The sequence below is a fragment of the Mangifera indica genome, unplaced genomic scaffold, assembly GCF_011075055.1.
Source record: "Mangifera indica cultivar Alphonso unplaced genomic scaffold, CATAS_Mindica_2.1 Un_0010, whole genome shotgun sequence".
Classification (NCBI taxonomy): Eukaryota; Viridiplantae; Streptophyta; class Magnoliopsida; order Sapindales; family Anacardiaceae; genus Mangifera; species Mangifera indica.
The window spans coordinates 128,472-146,940 of NW_025401102.1; the positions used below are offsets into that span (position 1 = coordinate 128,472).

Here is an 18,469-nt window from a genome sequence, read left to right on the forward strand (position 1 = left end):
TCTGATGAACATTTCCTTCCTGGTGTTTTTGCTCGCAATCGGCTTCTCTCTCCCTTTTAGTTTTTCCTCCGCCCTCATCTTTGTCAATAAATTTTAATAAAAGAGTGGGAATTTAAAATGTCTAAAAGTTAATGTGTGGAAATTGTCCTTTCACTAAACCTTGGGTGCGAACTGGTATTTTAGCCCTAAATAAACATCACACAATTGATACGTGTGGAACTTATCCTCTCACGTGTCCGTTAAAACAAAACTGGTATTTATCATCCCCAATCACCAAACTGAATGACTATAAGTTGAAACTCGAAGATCTGAATTGGGATCACTCTTTTGTTAGAGAGTTTCCTGGTGATCCTAGGACTGATATAATTCCTCCTGAGGTTAGTTTTGCTTTTGAATTTTTTATTTTTTGTGTAAGTATTTTAATAGTTTTTGTACATTTTATTAGTTTCTTGTTGTAACGTTTTTATTTATATTGGTATTGGTTTTTCAAGTAAGTTTGGATCTTGAATGGTAACTTCATGAACTTGAGGGGTTTGGTGAGCTAGAAAATCTAAAAATTTCTGTTAAAATGGAAGCCATTATTTTTCATAAAATTTTTATTGATATAATCATTATTAATGTTGTGTATTTTTTAAAAATTTTTTAGTTGAAGTTTGGAATTTGAGTTGTAAAGTCATGAATTTTATGGGGTTGATATGGCTTTTGGTGAGTTAGAAAATCTAAGATTATTATTTTTTGTTAGAACGAGAGCCATTTGTTTATTTTTATTGATTTCTTGTTGTTAATATCATTATTAGTGTGTTGCTGTTGTATTATGAAGTGAAAGTTTGGAGCTCTAATTGTAAAGTTGTGAATTTTATGGGTCTGATATGGTGTTTTGTGAGCTAGAAAATCCAATAATTTTTTGGTTAGAATGATAGCCATTATTTATTTTATTGATTATTTGTCTTTATTATCTAGTGTGGTGCTGTATTTTGAAGCGAAAATTTGGAGCCTGGATTTTAAAGTTATGAACTTTATGGCTTTGATATGGTTTTTGGTGAGCTGAAACATCTAAAATTTTCTGTTAGAGTGAGAGCCATTTTTATTGATTTGTTGTTAATATTATAACTAGTGTGATGCTGTATTTTGAAATGAAAGTTTGGAACTTGAATTTTAAAATTAACGACTCTATGGTTTTGACATGATGTTTGGCGAACTAGAAGATGCTAGAAATTTTTGTTTAAATGAGGGTCATTTGTTTATGTTTATTGATTTTTTTGTTGTTAATATCATTATCAGTCAGGTGGTGTTGTATTTCAAAGCTAAAGTGTATGAACATTATGGGTGTGATATTGTATTTGATAAGCTATAATAAGCTCCATAAAATTAAGGCCTTTTAAAGTATTCTCCTTTCTCATCTTCAGAAGCATCCTGTAACTGATTCAGTAAGCCTATTCTTATCCTATTTTAAAAAAAATTTATTCTGATAATTTTTATTGTTATTTGGACATTAAAGCTTTGTTTTCAGATAAATTCCATTAAAATTAAAAAAGTATAAAGGTGTAATGTTGAAATTTGTCTATCAAATGTTCGATGAAATGCCATGGTGAGTTTTACATTTTTAATTGCGTCTTTTGCATTTCTGTTTCCAGGTTTTGTGCAAGTTTTTCTTAATTCTTAGTTAGCCTTGATTGATAGATAATATATAGATTTTTGTGGGTAATCCTTTTTTTTTGAAGTTTACAAATTTAAACTAAGTTTTCTCAAGCAATTCAATCTCAAGATGTCCTGTACAACCACAAGGGATCAAATAAACTGAATTAGCTAATGTGAGATGTGTAGGGCTAGTAATTTTTGTTGTTTACATTTTCTTGAGTCGTATAACAGGTCTTGGGATGGAATCTCGCCCACACCGGGTGGGTGAGGAGTTTGGTTTAAATATGTAAGTTTGAAAGATAAAAAAGGAAATTTAAAAGCAAGAAAAATTAAAATAGGTGATATTGATGAATGTGAGGGAATACACATGAGGAGGAAGTGAAGTTGTCTTATGCTTTATTTGTCATTGAAGTGGAAGATGCTAGCTTCTCATCTGCTATTTGAAGTTTTGGAGATAGTGAGATGTCCATTTTTTAAGATCTTGTATATCATTGTGCATAACTCATTTTGCAACACTGTTCTATGTAATGAAAGGAGAAATTGTTTTTTCTTCTAGATCTGCAATGATGTGGATGGTTTATTTTGAAAATAAAATTTCTGAAAGTAAGAATGGTAGCAATGCATGTTGAACTGGTATATGAAAATGACAAAGCAATGAAAACATGTTGCACGTCTTGTTTTATTATCTTAATTTATAAAAAAAAAGCTGAATACACATCTAGTAGTAATTTCTGTTACTTTTATCAAATTATTTAACTTTCAATTGAGAATATGGAGATATTGGAGCCTTTTGTTGGGGAGTAAAGTTCCATTTTCAACCTTCATGAAGGGGAGAACTGTTGTGCTTTTGAGTGCTGTTCTTCACAAAATTTACTGAATATGTATTAACATATTTTTGAACTTGAAAAACGACTATGTTTTTGTGTAAGAGTACTTATCATGTTCTCATGGTTTTGGTGTTATCTATTTCTTCTCTGTGATTAAATGATGATGTGATTGTCCTATCAGAAAAAAGGTGATATGATTTAATGATTTGGCCCGCTCTATTTGGCCATGTGACATTATATACACTAGATGTTTTCACATTTTAGAAAGCTAATCTTAGCAAAAATGCATGTGTACTTGCTTTCTTCTAGGTTTTGGTATCTATGGATTTGACACATGCAAAGCATATCTTTAGTGCTTAGTGGATCATGGGTGCCATGTGATTGTAACTTAATGATTTGAAACTGCACCATGTGATGATGAAGAAATGCTATGAAATTAATCTTGTGTTGATCTACAGGGAATGAGACTTCCTCGAAGTCTTGAGGTCTGGAAATTGGGGAGTGTCACCTATTTGGATGCACTTAAGCTGCAAGAAAAACTTGTGTCTGATAGGAAAATTAATAAGATCTCAGATACGCTCTTGTGCCTGCAGCATCCACCCACATACACCCTTGGAAAGCGTCGGACAGATCACAATTTATTAATTCCTGAGTCTGAACTAAAACAGATAGGAGCCGAACTTTGTTACACACAGAGAGGAGGAGACATTACATTTCATGGTCCACATCAAGCAATATTATATCCCATTGTTTCTCTACGTGACATTGGAATTGGTGCTCGGAAGTATGTGGAGAAACTTGAGTTAACTATGATTGAATTAGCATCATTATATGGAGTAAAAGCTCATGCCGGAAATACGGGTGAAACTGGGGTTTGGGTTGGAGATAGAAAGATAGGTGCGATTGGAGTTCGGATACAATATGGAGTTACTTCTCATGGATTGGCATTCAACATTGATCCTGATTTAAACTATTTTAAGCATATTGTGCCTTGTGGGATTCCAGATAAAGAAGTCACTTCTTTAAAAAGGGAGACTGGCAATTTGCTTCCTGCTGAAGATTTAATTCATGAGCAGTTAGTTTCGTGTTTTGCTAGACAGTTTGACTATGGTAGTCTTCTCAGGAAGGATAATGTACTAATGTCTGCTAATGAGAATTTATGATGAACTGTGGTGGTTGTAGACCAAACAGATCATCTATTTCAACTATGTGCTCATATAATAAATTCATTAATTATATTCTTTTGACTTTTTTTTTAAGCCTTCAGCCTGAAGTGTGCTTCTGTTGTCTTGGAAAATGGATTTTGGGGTTAGTACCTGATAAAATTTTATTTCGGTTTGGAAAATAGATTTAGGGCTTCAAAAGTGGTTCTTATCAGAGCTTCAGGGACTGGTGGGTATATGACTGCTAAAGTCATGTATCAACCTGATAGACCTCTGCCAGTTATGTTGATTCATAACTGTTAAGTGACGGGTAACGGTTTCTGATCAGTGAAATCTTGTCAAAGTTGTGTCTTGAGAATCTGACATACCATTGATGTGCATAACATGCATGAATATGTCAGTATATTTTCATACCCTAATGCTGAGTATGCTACACAGTCTGATCTTTCATTCAAAGGGTTTCAAGGTCAGTATTGCAAAAAAGTGGAAGATGAAGGGTGATTCATTTCTAGAAAAGTAGGCATACCCAACTAACTTTAGCTGTGTTTTATTATACATAATAGAGGTACAAAACTGATGAGGATATGATAGAGCAGTGAGGACAGTGATTGATTTGTTCTCATGTGATAAGTCACATAAGACATGTTGTTTAACTACCTGGGGATTGCAGACAAGTGAGGGAAATATAATACTCAGTTCATCATCACACGATGAGCTGCTTCCAAGTTCCAACACATTAAAGAACAAAACAAGGAAAATACCAAATTGAAAGCATATCTGCTATGGAAAATGTTTACCGGGGACTTAGTCCAGTGAAATTATACCCCTACCAAATTGAAAGCTTGTTAAAAGTGGGAATCTTAACATGCAACTTTTTGGTTATTATAAGCTTCTTTGACCTAGTTTCCTTCATTTCATACTATAATCAAATATTTTGATTCCTGCTCCAATCATTTCTGAATTTGGTAGGACATTGTTCACATTTGTTGGTTACAGCTATCGTTTTACTCTGAATTGAATAAGAACCTCACAACATTACAGGCTTCCATTTGACAATGCAGTTATTGACAAATGTATGTTACACTCTCTTAGACCTGAGCACAAACTATTTGTAAGAAACATGCATTTCTAACTTCCCTGGACAGTTCCTTGCAAATGTGTACGCTACAAAACCTTTTCTATTATCACTTCCTTTTCAAGCAAGCAACACAATGAGAACTATTCATAGAGCTTTGGTTAGTGTCTTTGCCATAATTCTGGTTTTTGTCCTCATGTTTTCACTATTTTCTCTTGATCATGTGGAACATAGTCATCATAGAGAAATAAATGAACCAAGAAGATTGCTGGGTTCCATTACTTCACTTTCTTCAAATCTAAGCAAGCTGAATCAAGCTGTTGGTGATCCCCAGAAAGCTGTGGAAACAAGCCTCCACCAAGTGAATCAAATCCTAGCCAGAACAAGTAAGTTTTATCAGCCTTTTTGTAGAGATATTAACTATAAAGAGAAAACTCTCTTTCTGAATTTTGGCAGTTTTCTTGCTGTAACGGTTGGATAGGTAGGAGAATCTGATCTCTATGCTTTTTTTGTCTTTTTACTCACTATATTTCGCTGTATTTCTTCATTTTTTATTTTCCTGTTCAGGCTTTGGTTTCTCAAAAAGATTTAGGATGAGATGAAGTGAATTGTAACAGAAGTATGTAGGAATATATCAGAAATATTATTAGATTGCTTCAAGGTTTGCTAATTTTACAATGTTGATTACTGTCCGAAAGAGCTTCCAGTACAAGTTGATTTGTTATACTGACTGGTAACACATTTATTTTAGACGTTCCTGTTGTACCATGTTTATCCTTAACCTGCTTTCAGTTGATAAGTATTGAGGTGAACATTATCTGTTTCTGCTTTTGTAGTTAGGTTTAAGATCAATGAAGCTGCTACTGCAATTAAATATGTTCCATAAAAACACCATAGAACATCAACTATATGATTTACAACGGTTTTAGAACGTCTCATTTCTGAACTTAAATGAATGAATGTACATCAAGGAGTAAGATCGATACCCTTTTCTGAATAATCATATAGCTGAAGATGAGTCTCAGATTAAGAAAAAAATGAAGCTTTTGAAGATTTCAAATCTGCAATTATGAGAAGAAAAGATTCAGTTGAACACGATCATTATTACATTGGTGACAATTATTTATCAACATAAAAATTTGGTTGTGGTATTGATCATAAGTAAAGAAAATTCTTTATTACATTTATGCATATGAAATTCTAAGAACAGGATTTGTTACCGGGGAGTATCAAAAGTCCGGTAATTGTTATTTATAATGAACTTGAAAGCTGAAATATGCAGTTTGAATTTTGTATATTAAAAAGTTGAATTTTAAGCATTATTTGAGAATTTTGAAGCTCTAAAATTCTTTTTATGTTTGCAGATTGGCCTGTACTTGCTATATCGAGATTTTTTAGGGTTTGACAAATCAATTTAAGTTTCAAACTTGATCAGAATTGTGATATAACTGTTCTCAGAAGCTTCCTAAATGAGTAAACTTATAAGTTAGTGCATTTTTCAGATGAATTAGAAAAGAGGCTAGAATATTTAATAATGGCTAAAAGTCTTGCAAGATTATTCAACTTTTTGAATGGCTAAATTTCTACTTCTTGATTTATAAAATGTCAAGCTCATATCATATCAAGTTGTAATCACTGTTCTTCCAAACAATTATAGCTATAGCTTGTGCTATGTTTTTATTATATATTCCTACTATTTGTGCTGCCATATCATTCTATCGCTCAAAAATAATGGAAGAGTACTTGTGGGTGATACTAACGGCTGATGCTGAGGCCTCTTTTAAGGTTTCTAGTAATTTTGCATTTGGATTTCAACAGCTTCAAAACAGTGATCTTTTCTTGCTTTCCATATGGTATGACAGGATGCCTAAAAACTATAGTCTAGTATGCAAATGGAGATACTCCTGCACCAAGGGAATCATGAGTAGAGCTTACTGCCGATCAAGGCTGGTGCTAAATGATCTTCAAAGCAATGAAATTTGGAGGTATGGTAACAATCCAAGTGCAGTTTCCTATGGTGTTATGAATTATGCGGGCAACTTTGTGCTTGAAGTAATGGATCTTATGACTTACGTGACAACTTCAGTCATCCTTCAAATACCTTGCCAGCGGCACAAACAATGGATACTGAAGGAGAACTTTTTTTTCTAAGCAAACTGAGCTGTTTCAGCTACATTATTTTGATGATGGAAATCTTGTCCTAATGCTGTTGATGAGGATAGGAAATTGCCATATGCTGACTTTGAAACTTGAACTCAATGATAGTAATTCATCAAATTTTGTTGTTTGAGTGATCTTCAATGAGTCAGACTACATGTACAAATTGAGAATATTGGCCAAAGGTTTGATCTCATTGTTGTAAAGCCAACTCCAACATCAAATTTCTATCATAGAGCAGTACTCAATTTTGATGGTGTTTTTACACAGTATAGTTACCTGAAGTTGTCTTTCGTCCATATCAGAAGATGTATTGTTAGGCCTCTGATTGTGGCAATCTACCATAGAAATTCAGGGAAAATCAGTAGCTGAAGGTTTACTAGGGGAGGATAAGGAGGACTTTGCGGATAAAGCAAACGCATACTCAAATCAGGAGGAGATAAGGAATGAGGGTAACAAAGGATTTACCCATTAGATAAGAAGTTAAAGGCTAAATAAACTAGGATTATGGATTGGGTAAGGGAAGAGATTTACCTATTTAAACAAGCCATATTTGGTAGGGTAGGACATACATTAATTTTAGAACATTGTTGATAAAATAGTTCTTGCCTTTATTCTGATATAGGCGTAACGTCTATGTTATTTTGCTTTATATTATATTACTGTTTACTTTTTGGCTGTATTTGTTTATTATTCAACAAAATTCTTCACATTATTTGCTTATCACAACTTAGGATCCTATCTATTGGTATCAAAACACTGATCCACACACTTTTTGCACACCATGGCCAATGGAAGGGGGTTCCTCCAGAGGAGGTTACCTGGGAAACCAAAGCAACATTTTCCTTCTTTTTGTCCCGAGGACAGGACAATTGCTAAGGGGAGAGGTACTGCTGGTAGATGAGGACATGAATTAATTTTAGAACATTGTCAACAGAGTAGCTCTGTTACATTAGGTGAAGCACCTTTGTTTATGTTATGTTACCTTTTACCTTTTGCCTGTATTTGCTTATCATTCAATAAAATTCTTCAGGCTACTTGCTTATAGTAACTTAGGGTCCTATCATATATGTACTGTTATTGTTAGAGATTTAGCTAGTGGTGCTTGTGGTTTTAACAGTATCTACTCCCTAGATGGTAGAAGGCTGAGATTTGATTGCAGAAAAGGGAGCTAGAGTTCCATTATAGATCTTTAAGATTTGGAAACACTTCCAGATATATGGACTTAAGAGCATTTTAAGAATTCTACTGAAGAAAGACTGCAAAAGATATCGCTTGTATGATTGTCTATGTGCAATTGCTTTTTCCAAGGGTGAAGAATGGTGGAAGAAGCTTCCACTCTAATGAAAGCGCTGATACTAGTGTCAACGATAAAGGCTTTTTATCAAAAATTGGAAATTTGATGCTAATGTTCCTCCATTATTCCCTAGTGATAAGAATTCCAACAGAAAACAGAATATACTCATAGTTATTAGTATTGTATGATACGTGATATGTATTATATGATATGATACGATACAAATAAAAAATGATAAGTATCTTAAGGGGTATTAAAAATTGATATGATATGAAGTGTGTATTGTATGATATAATCCATATTGATAAAATTAATGATACAAATTGATACACATTTTTGAACTAAATTACGCATGCAATTAGGGGTTGATATAAATTAAATCGAGCTTGAATATCCTTTGGCTCGATTTAGCTCAAATATAATATAATTTGATTTAGTTCGACTTAAATTGATGGTTTGAATTTGTGACTTGATTTGGTTTGGATTTATGGTTCGAATTGATAGTTCAAATTTGTGATTCAAATTTATGGCTTGAATTTATGACTCATCAACAAAATGACGTTGTTTTACCAAATAATAGACAAAACATTCAATTTGAGCCAAACTTAAGTCAAATCGAACCAAACATCCCACGGCTTGACTTCAGTGTGGTTCCAAAAATGAATAGAATCTTATGATTTGAATTCAAATTAAATAAATTCAAATCGAATCGAGCTAACTTTATAGACTGAGCCAACCTAATTCAAATGTAACTCAAAATTGGGTCACTCAACCGAATCTATTTTCTTTTGTAGAACAAGAATGGTTTTTTTAAAATTATAATTGAGTATTTAATATATAATTACATATTTCTTTTCATTTTTCCATTGTATTACTTATTTTGTATGATTAAATTTAATTATAATTCTTAATCTATATTCTTTTTTCATTAAGTTAGTAACAATTTGATAAGAGTATTTTACTCTTTCATTTATGTTTTGGAAACATTGGTGACATTAAATTTAATTGAAAAACAAAATGAAAAATATAATAAAAACTTTAATTTAATTATTAGAATTATTTATTATCTATTATTATTTTATTTTAAAAAGGTATATCATATGATATGATATACTATACACAATAAAAAAAATTAGATTTTTGATATATAATTCGATATACGATTCAACTCCCATGAATATAATTTCTCCAGCAGCCACAAGGCTTTTAGGTAGCTCTGTATTTGTAAATGTTGCGCTCATTAGTGCATTTTGTCTTGGTTTCTTCTTCTAGAAAAAGAAATTCCTAAGAGCTCTCCCAATTGAAAGAACAATGCAAACAAATTTATGTTGCTTCACTTGCGAGGAACTCAGAAGCTATAGAAAACTTCAGGAGGAAGTGTAAAGAGGATCTTTGGTGTTGTCTACAAAGGGGCAATTCAAACAAGTTCAACCAACGCAATTGCAGTCAGTAAGTTAGACGGAGTCTTTCAAGACGAAAAGAAGGAATTCTAAAATGAAGTCATTATAATTGGCCATAATCATCACAAAAATCTTGTTTGATTACTAAGGTTTTGTCATGAGGGAAATCACTGGTTACTTGTGATGGATGGTATTTGGTATAGTGAAGAGGCTTCTTCACTTTGATTACATTGAGGAAGATTTTCTGAGTAGTTTGATGAGTAGTGTGGTGACATTTATGGATTTTGTGGGCTTGACTTTATTTGCCTTCTGTAATCCTTTAAAGAAATTATACCAGGGATTTAACACTTGAAACTTGAACACACCATATATATTCACAATTATTTGCTTGTTTGGTTACTAATTTTGTCTGCTTCAAATTGTTCTTATGCCTATGAAGGAAAATAGTTTGTTCTTTTTGTCATATGCATCATAAGAAGAATGAAACGTTCCTTCTAACATAGAATCATTATTATATACCAATAACCTTTCATGGTCTTCTGCAGAAACTTAATGGCAAAACAGGATTTGTATGAGCTTGGATTTACATGTGTATTTTTAACCGACAACTGAATAGATCATCCACTAAGAAAGAAAGAAGCTAAGTGATTTCTTTGTAACATTTGAAAACATTGGATGTTGATGAAGTTTAAGGATCTCTCATGGTCATGGGTTCAATCCTGATCTCTCATGTTTCATACATTACACCATGAAAGAGTCTCTGTTTCTTGTGTTTCAACTTATATTTGTTTGTACAAATTTCTTGGTACCTTTCATTTTCTACGAGGTCCCATTGACATGGGAAATCTTTAATTGAAATGGACCTCACCATTGACTTCAAGTGCGCCCCACCCTCATTTTCTTTCATTTATTGCCACTCTATATAATCCTGGAATGATATAGGCCATATTGTATTGAATCCTTTCCATTGTTCAGGGTAACTTGGCCCGAGTTGCATGTTCAATATCACATTGATCACTTTGTTGATTGAATTTGTTCTCATCTGTGTGTATTGGAATGTGACAGCTTTTATCTGAATTGCATTTGAATATGCCTTGTATCCATTTGCTGAGACGAGTAAGAGAGCTAAAGGGTTCTGCAACCTCCTGATTAAGACACTTCTATAAAGGTTTAACAGGAAGGACAAAGGAGAGTGTCTGATCCCAGTGAACTTAGGCCAAAATTGAGTAGTAGTTTGTGATTTTATTAACCCTTCATAATTGGTTCCAACTTCCAACCAACCAGGTTGCCAGTGACCTTGCAAGTCTTCTAAGTCAAGTCAACTTGGCAACTTGTGCTTTTGCGTTGATTTCTCCCTCTCTGCCGGCCCTAGAAATAAGACTGGTTGCATGGAAACTTATATCTTTGACATGGTCAAAAATGCATTTTTTTCCAAATATAATATAAATCTTTGCAAATCTTCTTAGCCAATTCATTTTGGAAACTTTTGATTATTATTATTATTTTTTATAACAGGAATTTTGTCTAAGTCAAATCACTCATACGAAATTGAACTAATTATATCTAATAAGTAAAATTTTAGGATTAATAACCAGCTCCACATTAATTACATCTAATAAGATAAAAGTTTACTTTTAATATATCATTAAAAAAAATTTAAACTATTACTCTTGGAGTGCCCCCCTTTATTATTCAAACTTTTAGAAGTCTCAACCCATTGATCTCTTTTTGCCCCAAAACTAGTTGATATGGTATAGTTTATTGGTCATATGACAAAACTTACGAATTAATAATATACAATTCATTAGTCATACCCCAAACCTACGAATTAATAATGTGTGTGTATGTATATATATGTGTGTGTGTGTGTGTATAAAGTTGATGAGAAACTTATGGTTACGCAGCATTCCCATTTCGTATTCTTTACTCACAAACTAAATCTTAATATATCAAAATTTACATCAAGAAAAGCCAGATCTCTAAATCTTTATTTATCGAATTAATAGTGACACAATACTACTACAAACAATTAATCTAGAGGAAAAGAGAACATTAACAATGGATAATTTATCTCTAGGAAGATTGTACAACGGATACTGAATGCCTGATTGAATGTGCTTCTGAAAAGCAATAAAAAGCTAGTTTCAGCTTGTGATGTTGAATGGCCATGGACATGGAGGAAAAGGTACTTCAACAACTCCTTCAAGCATCTCTATAACCTTGCTCATCGTGGGGCGAAGAGAGGGATCTTCTTGGATGCACCAAATGGCAACCATCACAAACCTCTGTAGCTTATTCATGTCATCCATGACATCTGGATCATCTTCAACTAGAGTACCGAATTGTCTTTCCTTATAACAGTCATAAGCCCAATCAGTTAGAATTGCTTTATCAATTGTGCTTGCTTCCTTTTCAACGCATCTTCGAAGGCAAATGATCTCTAGAAGAAGCACTCCAAAACTGTAAACATCAACTTTTACAGTGACTGGTGTGTTCCTGAACCATTCAGGCGCAACATACCCTTTAGTTCCTCTGATGACAGTACTAGTATGGCTCTGATTCAATGTCAAAAGCTTTGCCAATCCGAAATCAGATATCCGAGCATTGTAATTATCATCAAGAAGTATGTTTTGAGGCTTTATATCACAATGGATGATCTGGGTGCAACATTCCTCATGAAGATACAATAGGCCTTTGGCAATCTCCATGGCAATATTGGTCCTCAGTTCCCAATTCGGTTTATAGTCTCCAAAGAGGAAGCTGGCCAATGTGCCATTACTCAAGAACTCGTATACTATTAACCGATTTTCTCCCTCGTCGCAGAATCCAAGAAGTCGAACCAGGTTCTTGTGATGTGTCTGCCCAATTACATTCACTTCAGCTTTGAACTCTTTCTCAGAATCATGAAATACTCTATCCAACTTCTTCACTGCAACAAGATTATTAGGAGCAATATCCATGAAACCTTTGTAAACAGTACCAAAGGCCCCCCTTCCTAATTCTTCCTTGAATCCTCGTGTGGCCTCTACAAGCTCCTTATAGGTAAAGCAGCGCAGATTCATATGTGAAACACCTTCAGGCGGATGAGTCCTCGTGAGTTTTTTCTGATTAACAATTAGAAGGCCAAGGCAACTAGCAGCAACTAAAATCAAGTTGATAAACACAGAGCTGCCTAAAAGTACAGATCCCACCAGGACGAATATATCCCTTTTCTTTTTTCCATTCCCTTCGCCTTTCCTAATTTTGATGAAAGCTGTCCCATTATCAGCAGGGTCCATTTTCCCATAAGAGAGTGGTAATTTCTTCTTCCAACAGGTATCAAGTCTAAACACAGATGCAGAACACAGGCAGTCCTTTAAGCACGATGATTCACAATCCTCTCTACTAGAAGGTGTAAGCTGCTCAAAATCAGATGTAGGCCAATCGGTACTTTTTAGCTCTTCAATATGGTATAGATCTTCTTCAGATTTCCCCTCATCTTCTTCACAGCCTTGGATGAAATCCGGTTTGCAGTTTCCGTATGGATCATCTGGATCAACTAAAGAAAACCCCTTCGGGCATGTGCAGTTTGGCCTTCGCAAAGAATTGAGAGTGCAGATGCTGTTATGCCCACAAATTCCACTGCCTAATCCTTTACGAATATCGTTGTTTACACAGATATTATCAGGCATAGTGCGAATAACAGACCAGATACCATTATTTCCATTGGTATTCCTGGGGTGGGTATAAAGCACAAAAGAACCATCAAAATTGAGAGTTGCTCTGTGATAATTTTCTTTGGAAGAGACTATCGTTCCTGGTGTGAGAAAAACTCTTTGATTGTTTTCCCTCACAACATACAAGTAGCCCGATTCATTAAACACTACTTGGAGACCAGCATTTGACCTGTTTTGATCAAATGTATTGCTCCAAAAATAGGCATCATATGCAAACCCACTAGGCAGGTTTATGGTATTAAGCACAGCATTTCCATCCTGGAGCAAACGAAATTGGAACCTTCCTTGAGAGAAATCAGTTTCCGATCGTTTGGAAGAAACTACTCCACCCCTTTCCATTATCTGCGAAGGGAGCAAAGTATCAACAGGATCATCAAAACTCTGCCATAACTTTTCAGAATTTGCATCTGCCACCACAAAGTTGCCTGTATCATAAAGAAAACCAAAAGCAGCTGCACTCATAGTGATACCAGATTTCCATAGCTCCTGGCCATCAGGGCCATCAAGCACCAATCCGCGGTCAGCAGTTAGCTGTAATCTTGATCCTCTTGGTGCAGGATTATCAGCTGAAGCATACCAAACTATGGTTTTGCTTGGAATCTTGTAGTACCAAATGGCAGGCAAGAAGAGATCCTCATTGTCAAGTTTATGAAAACCAAAAGCAAAGTCTCTGGAAGGTGAAAACCATGGTTGTGAATTATCAGCTGCAGTAATATATTGACCTACACGTACAGTTCCATTGTTTTGTGCAGTTGCTAAACATGGTAGCAGAAGCAAGGAAAGAACACAAAGTAGATTAAAAGACATCATCGAATATTGTTTTGGTTCTGGTACATGCCACTTGAAGAACATAATTGTCTTATGGTGGAAACATGGCATCTGTTTAGTTAAGATGTGGGACAGATACCAAACAAAAATGGTAGAATATTCAAAGTATGAAGATAAAAATTATTAGTCAAAATAAGAAGGGTCTAATTAAGTACCTAAAAACTAAATCAGTATAGCCGACCAAATAAATTAATTACGGTTATAATTATAATAATAATAGAAGAAGAACAGTTGAGAGACCAATGGTATGAAGGGAGAAATTTAGAGAAGATAATTGAAGGGAAGCTGAGAAATATGTATATAAATTCTTTTTCTCAATCATACAAATACAAAGAGAAAAAGGGTATTTATCAGCTGAGCCCAAATTTTGGACTTTCTCCATATTGCATTAAATGTATTCACACTCAAATTCATATATGGAGACTTATCCATGCCAATGTGTTCTTGTGGTGGGAAGTCACCTTGTGCATAATAATTACACTTTTATTTTTATCATTAATCTATCAATAAAGCCTTAAATGCTTTCACCCTAATTACCATTTTTTTTAAAGCATGTATTCTTAAAAACATTTTCTCTTTGTTGATTGGACTAGTTTGCAATTAGACATTTTGACCATACGAGTAACATAAGTATGCAATCCCCTTCCCCCCATTATTAAACTGCAATATCAATATTTGTGTATTATTGTGAATGTGTGTAAGAATTATCTCATAGGTGCCCCTCATAACAATCCTTCTGAAAACACATCAATAAAACTAACACGAGAAAAGTATGTTTTTGTAGGTTTCATGAAAAATTGTAAACTATGAAACATATCCCACACATGTACTATTGGTAGGTCTTCGTGTACTATGAGATCAAGTCCCATACATATACTACAGTACCATAGTCCCACATGTGTACAATACGATTAGTTCCAAAATATGATTCTACACCTTAAATCTGGGAAAAGATGTAATTAAAAAATTGCTCTCATACAATAAATAACTCGTAATATGTTTCCATGAAAAACATGTGCATGTACCCAAACCCCTTAATCATAAACATAGGCTCACATCTTGCTTTTACCCTTCAAATCATGTCTTATTCATGCCCTAACTTTTAGATATACTCTTGGGATGATTCAATACTACAACATTCCCTAACATCCCTAAATATGACAATCTTATGAATGATTGCTCATCTTTTATGAACGCTCATTCATTATTTCATTGTTGCATGAGTGTTTTTCTTCTATGAATGGGCGTTCACTTCTTACTTAGCATGAATGACTTCTTCCTTCGTTCATGATCATTCATATCTTAGTCAACATGCACGATTGTACATGACCTTGAACGGTCATTCATACTTACATCATGAATATCCTCCAATATCACATTCATGATCATATGTTGCTCTAAGGGTAGTTTGGTCTTTTCATTTTTATAAACAATTGTACACTTTTCTATATAGGCGTTCATTGTGTCTTATCTTACGTGTCATGACGGTCATACATGTTCATTTTACGATTGACTATCGTGTATTAACTATCGTGCATGTCCTTTGCATAATCATTTGTAAATTATGATATTGCACAACCATTCTTGTCCTAAGAACGGTTGTTCCTACATGTCTGAAACAAATAATCTCAATTGTTTTTGCTTGATTTCCACATCACTCAAGAATAAATGACCATATTACCATCCTAACATGTTTCCAACCCAGAATTCAAGTATTTCATACCTTGAAACTAGTTGACTGATCGCTCATATTTTCATTTATCTAGTAGGCCATACAATACAACAACTTATAAAACTCTTAACATATTCATGCATAGTCCTCTATTTATGCATGATTACATTGTCGATTAAATCATATCTTCTAACACATTCATTATAATAACAAAGCATATTCTACATATGCGATCAACAAATCTGAAATGATTACATATAAATTTTCAGCCATAATGTAAACCAAAATCATCTTCTTACATACTAGGATAGGTTGAAGGGTTTGATGTCAAAATTTTGCTTATACTAGCAAGAAAATGCCTCTGATGGTTAGAAAATCAAGAATACTTTACAGGTTGAAAGGTTTGATGTCAAAACTTTTCTGTTAGTTAACAATTGTGGAGGAAAAATAACTTTATAGTGCGTAAACTAAAGGAGTTAATGAAATTTTTTATATGATAAAAATTGATAATAAGGATAAATGTGTGAGCAATGTATCATTCTAGTATGAATTGTTTTACAAAAGCGGTTGTGTTTCAACTGCCTAGGGAAGTGGAATTTTGATTCCATGGAAAGTGAAATTCTAATACTGCCTTAATCTTTATACCATTAAACCAAGAAAATATTTATGAAGGTTTGTAAAGGATTATTAGCTAGTGTAATCACAAATGGGGATGTTGGGACTTGTCTTGAAGATATCTCTATATTTAAGAAGTTTTCTAATGTGTTCCTAAATTATTTGCTTGGCTTACCCTTTACAAAGAAGATGAGTTTGGAATTGACTTAGTGTTAGAGACTTCTCTTATTTCAAAGGCTCCATATAAAATGACACCTTTAGACTAGAATGAAGTAAAGATTCAATTACTAGATTTTTTAGATGAGAGTTTTGTTCGCCTAAGTATACCATCTTGAAGTTCTTTGGTGTTATTTGTGAAAAAGAATGATGGTACTATATGAGTATGTATTGACCAGAGACAATTAAATAGGATCACTATTAAGAGTAATTATTCCTCTCCTCGAATTGATCATACAGGGTGGTGTTTTTAGGTCATTTGGTTACTAAAGATAGAATTAGTGTTGATCATTTTAAGGCTGAAACTGTGGTGATTTGGCAACAACCTACTAATGTCTTAGAAGTTAGAAATTGTTTCTTTTTTCTAGGCTTAGTTACTTACAATAGACGATTTGTGGAAGGTTTATTGATGAGTGCATATTTTCATATATATATTCCTCTTGCATTTGATCTTTTGGGAGTGTTTTTTGCCCTATTGTGTTAGTTTATGTTTATTTTTATGGTTAAGACGTGGTTGGATAGGTTAGAATGAATTGAACTTTTAATTAGAAAATTCTAGCATTTTAGTGATTTTAACCGTCTATGCTTCTTACAAGTGTTTAACCAACTTAGAATTCTAGAATAAGGAAGAGACCTTCAGAGTTTTTGTAAAGGATGTCTTGAGCTTTTTAGAATAGTATTATGGGCCAAAATCGTAATTCATTTGAGTTACTAAACATTGTTTCAAATGCATATTTGGATATCCTAATCATAGTAGGATTTCTATCCAAACACTAAATCTTTAAAAGGGCATATCTATGGCTTCCGATATCCAATGGAGGTAATTCAAAATCCCAAATTCATCTACACATCCTAAGCTACAATTTGTATAAGAGGGTCAGAGTCTAGAAAGATCGTTTTCCTATCTAAAATTGGACTGGAAATTATTGTTAAAATCCAAGAGCCCTAATCCTCAGCTGAATTGGATTATTTCTACATGGCTCACATAAAGACTTGGTCCAACTTCAAGAGGGAGTCAAAGATAGCTCTGGAAGGCTGGAAATATGTGTGCCTTAGCTAGAAATTTATTTGCCCTAATTTTAGGAGTTGGTGAGAAACCCTTGTATGTTCCTTTGGCTTATAAATATAACTCAAGCGGCTAGGTTGAAAAAAAGAGAGGAAGAACATAATTTTCTTTTGTGCTCTTCATTATGTCTGGCTAAGTTCTTTAGTTTGATTCAAGAGAACTTCATTCCGATTGTCAAAACTATGGGACTTTGTTCGTAATCTTATTTACTTTTCTAGTCAAATATCTACGTTTCCTTATTTTACATGTTAATGATTGCATAATTTATTTAATTAAGAGGCTTATTAATTGATTGAATAGTGTGGTCTATAGCTAAACTGAATCCATAATCTGTAATTGTTATGATATTTAGTTGGAGTAGCAATTAAGCTAGAACAATTATGATCCAACTTTTTGTGCTTGTTTAAAAGAGACATATAATGAATTAAATAATTTGATGCTTGTTAGATTTTTATTCATCTTTAACTCCATGCTGGTTCATAATACTATTAGTAAATTCAAGAAGATTACTTAATACCAACTAGTTTATTGATAAGAATTAACTTGTGTGTTGGGCTTAGATTAATGAAATTAGGGAAAATACAGATTGTTTGGCTTTTGGTAATCTAAGGTTAAATATTGGAATTAAGATTGTCTTTGATTGAATTTTTATTACTCAATTTAGTTTTTAGATTTTTTTTTTTTTTTGCTATCAACTTTCAGAAGTAAAACTCTCTTCCTTTTTTGTTGGTTATTTGTGAATTTGATTGATTAGTCTTTGTGGATCAATCTTTATTTGCTGTTACTACTAATTGTAGGT

General features: G+C 33.5%; 2 protein-coding genes and 1 long non-coding RNA gene across 3 annotated transcripts; 2 read left to right on the forward strand and 1 right to left on the reverse strand.

Annotated features, from left to right (window-relative positions):
* Positions 1–242: 242 nt before the first annotated feature.
* Positions 243–3,724, forward strand: LOC123205610 (octanoyltransferase LIP2, mitochondrial-like). Its single transcript, XM_044622605.1, has 2 exons — positions 243–377; positions 2,924–3,724. The coding sequence occupies exon 2, from the start codon at positions 2,927–2,929 to the stop codon at positions 3,626–3,628; it is 702 nt and encodes a 233-aa protein (XP_044478540.1). The 5' UTR covers positions 243–377; positions 2,924–2,926; the 3' UTR covers positions 3,629–3,724.
* A 1,371-nt stretch (positions 3,725–5,095) lies between these two features.
* On the forward strand, positions 5,096–7,108 carry LOC123205611. Its single transcript, XR_006499872.1, has 2 exons — positions 5,096–5,436; positions 6,566–7,108. It is a non-coding gene; the product is annotated as an uncharacterized LOC123205611 (long non-coding RNA).
* A 4,404-nt stretch (positions 7,109–11,512) lies between these two features.
* LOC123205618 (G-type lectin S-receptor-like serine/threonine-protein kinase RLK1) lies at positions 11,513–14,184 on the reverse strand. Its single transcript, XM_044622614.1, has one exon. The coding sequence runs from the start codon at positions 14,150–14,152 to the stop codon at positions 11,702–11,704; it is 2,451 nt and encodes an 816-aa protein (XP_044478549.1). The 5' UTR covers positions 14,153–14,184; the 3' UTR covers positions 11,513–11,701.
* Between the last annotated feature and the right edge of the window lie 4,285 nt (positions 14,185–18,469).

Coding starts and splice junctions, on each gene's coding strand:
- LOC123205610 (XM_044622605.1), top strand. CDS start 2,927: ATGAGACTTCCTCGAAGTCTTGAGGTCTGGAAATTGGGGAGTGTCACC.
- LOC123205618 (XM_044622614.1), bottom strand. CDS start 14,152: ATGCCATGTTTCCACCATAAGACAATTATGTTCTTCAAGTGGCATGTA.